This window comes from Lissotriton helveticus, chromosome 4_1 (genome assembly GCF_964261635.1).
Source record: "Lissotriton helveticus chromosome 4_1, aLisHel1.1, whole genome shotgun sequence".
Lineage (NCBI taxonomy): Eukaryota > Metazoa > Chordata > Amphibia > Caudata > Salamandridae > Lissotriton > Lissotriton helveticus.
In genome coordinates this window covers 1156208289-1156211332 of record NC_136063.1, presented here as the reverse complement: position 1 = coordinate 1156211332, position 3044 = coordinate 1156208289, and the positions used below count along the sequence as shown (strand labels likewise).

The following is a 3044-nucleotide window of genomic DNA, read 5'->3' as shown; positions in this document are numbered from 1 at the left end:
GAGGCGGAGGTCCAGAAATGGCACAAATTTCAAAATGTGGTGGAGGGCCTCCGCCTAGAGCAAGCCATCCTCCAAGAAAAATATGATGCCCTGGCCCTAAAGCATGATGCCCTGGAGGCCAAACTTACCAGCTTGCATCCCTAGAGTGTCCCTTGCCCCTTTTTTTGAGACTTTTGGGGGGTGGGAATTGGGAGTTGGGTTTTTTGGGGACTTTTGAGGACTATTTGTTGGGGTTAGGGAGGGTCTTGCGGGAGATTATTTTGTTAGGGATATAAATATACTTTTTCAAACTTTATCTGAGCATACCTGTTTTTTTACTACTTTTGAGCTGGGTGGGTGGTGGTTTTGCAGTAATTTCATTTAACTGAACACTGTCATCGTGTTGGTTCACGTGCAATAGGCCAAATGTTTTCCTAAGTAAATGCCTGTCACAGAGTTTGTTAATTCAAGAGCCCTAGGACTTTGCTGCTAGTACCACTGTCACTCTCTCGCCTCTCCGAATACTCCATTATACTACCTCCCATCCAAAAGCTTATCTTACCTGTAATTTGTGTTTGAGGGCTGGCTCCACCTGGAATTCACAGACTCCTAACGCGTTCTGCAGCAGGGCCACAACTGGAGTTTCCCGGCGTGGATTTTCTGCAAAACAAAAACAATCAACATTAGAAATGTGGTAGCGGTGCTGACACAACCCTAAAACCTAGAAGCCCCAGAGACAGCACCCCTGAGACAGGCAAGCGAGCAATATAACGCCTACACGTTCACGTGCAATAGGCCAAATGTTTTCCTAAGTAAATGCCTGTCACAGAGTTTGTTAATTCAAGAGCCCTAGGACTTTGCTGCTAGTACCACTGTCACTCTCTCGCCTCTCCGAATACTCCATTATACTACCTCCCATACAAAAGCTTATCTTACCTGTAATTTGTGTTTGAGGGCTGGCTCCACCTGGAATTCACAGAGTCCTAACGCGTTCTGCAGCAGGGCCACAACTGGAGTTTCCCGGCGTGGATTTTCTGCAAAACAAAAACAATCAACATTAGAAATGTGGTAGCGGTGCTGACACAACCCTAAAACCTAGAAGCCCCAGAGACAGCACCCCTGAGACAGGCAAGCGAGCAATATAACGCCTACACGTTCACGTGCAATAGGCCAAATGTTTTCCTAAGTAAATGCCTGTCACAGAGTTTGTTAATTCAAGAGCCCTAGGACTTTGCTGCTAGTACCACTGTCACTCTCTCGCCTCTCCGAATACTCCATTATACTACCTCCCATACAAAAGCTTATCTTACCTGTAATTTGTGTTTGAGGGCTGGCTCCTTCATTTCTTCATTGTGCAGAATCCAGGCATCAGCATTATGGGTAATGGATAGGGTGAGTCTGGAGGAGGAGGACTCAGGATAGACGACCAGGACTGAGTTCTTGTCAACTAACTGTTGTGAACCTGAGGAATGCTGCGGCATCAAAATCAAGATAGTTCTGTTGATGGGCTTGTTGTTTTATTGGTTGATTACAGTTTTGTTGGGAATGTGATGAAGCACTTGCTAAAGAAAGGCAGACACACAGGAATAAAAGTGAATAAGGAGGACTATTTACAATTAATGAATGATTGAGTCATTTTCAGAACTCGCTGTCAGGGAAGCAGAACTCGTCCTCATACTCTGCTAACTCATCAGTCGGGGTTACTTCTGGTAACTGAGGAGAACTTTCCTCGGGTAGGGCGGTGTCCTCTTCTTCCTGCGTGCATTCTCGTACTCTGTAATCTGGTGGTATGAAGTGCTGGTTCATCTTTATCAAGGTGAGCCGCTCCACATTTGCGGGCAAGAGGCGGGACCTTTTGGAAGTCACAATGCCACCAGCAGAACTAAAAACACGTTCTGAAGACACGCTTGCGAGTGGGCAAGACAAGTAATTGATAGCCAGGTTGGTGAGCTCTCGCCATATTTTTCTTTTCCCATGCCAATACGCCAATGGGTCCTCAGTAATATTGACCTCTGTTGAGTCATCCAGATAGGCCTGCACCATTGAAAGAATGTCCTCCCGGATTCCTGTACTTTGCACTTCTGTGTCCTTTCTAGGACCAGGAAACCCTAGCTGAGTTAGCCAACTCGCTTCAGACATATCGCATGCGCCTGGTGGAGATGATACGGTTGCTGGTGTGGTTAACGGCTCAGAGGAAAAATCACTCACTTCTGCCACAGGCACAGATGGTGAAGTGCTTTTTTGGGACGCCTGATCGCCTGCTGATTCACTAGTAGTACTGTCTTCTCCTACAGTTTCCTTCCGTTCTATTTCAAAACGAATGGCTGACTGAGCTAGCCAACCTTTGTACTCTGTAACATCCGATGTTTCAAAAGGAATTATTACTTTGCCAAACAATGGCTTTTTGTAACGTGGATCCAGAATAGTAGCACAAATGTAGTGCTGTTGTTTCTTGATATTTACAAGCCGTTCATTGCTAACTAGGCGTTGTAATAATCTCTGCGCCAACTCATGTGCTTCGTTCTTTCCAACGTCCTTTAATTGTGAAGACACCACCTTGACTTGGTGCTCGAGCTTCAGCAACAGTGGGATAGCTTTGCTCAAAGAACAGTCCTCCCTGCTCACGTCACGCGTGAAGACCTCAAAAGGCCGAAGCATGTCTGTCAGGCTTTTAACTAGCTGCCATTGCTCCACCGCTAGTATCATTCCTGTCGTATCACCACCCAGGTTGTAGAAATACTCATTGACTACTGGAAACAGCTCATGCAGACGCTCAAGCATGTAGAAGGTTGAGTTCCAACGTGTTGCCACCTCCTGGATAAGTGCTTTCACTGGCATTCTACGTTCATTTTGCTTGCGCCTCAGCTCCTTCCGGGACTTAAAAGAATGGTTGAAATGTGTGCATATTCTTCTGCAGATGGTCAGTGTTTTGTCGACTGCAAGTTCTTTTTTCAAAAAATTTTGCGCAACAAGGTTGATACAGTGCGCCAAACACGGCACTCTGAAATAGAAACCGTCCGCCATGGCCCTAACTACATTGCTGCCATTATCTGTAGAAACATAAC

General features: G+C 45.9%; 1 protein-coding gene across 1 annotated transcript; it reads right to left on the bottom strand.

Moving 5' to 3' along the window:
* Nucleotides 1-945: 945 nt before the first annotated feature.
* Nucleotides 946-2817, bottom strand: LOC144828124 (zinc finger BED domain-containing protein 6-like). Its single transcript, XM_078686243.1, has 2 exons — nucleotides 1290-2817; nucleotides 946-1013 (listed from the first exon to the last, which is right to left on the bottom strand). The coding sequence occupies exon 1, from the start codon at nucleotides 2815-2817 to the stop codon at nucleotides 1618-1620; it is 1200 nt and encodes a 399-aa protein (XP_078542369.1). The 3' UTR covers nucleotides 946-1013; nucleotides 1290-1617.
* Nucleotides 2818-3044: the final 227 nt, after the last annotated feature.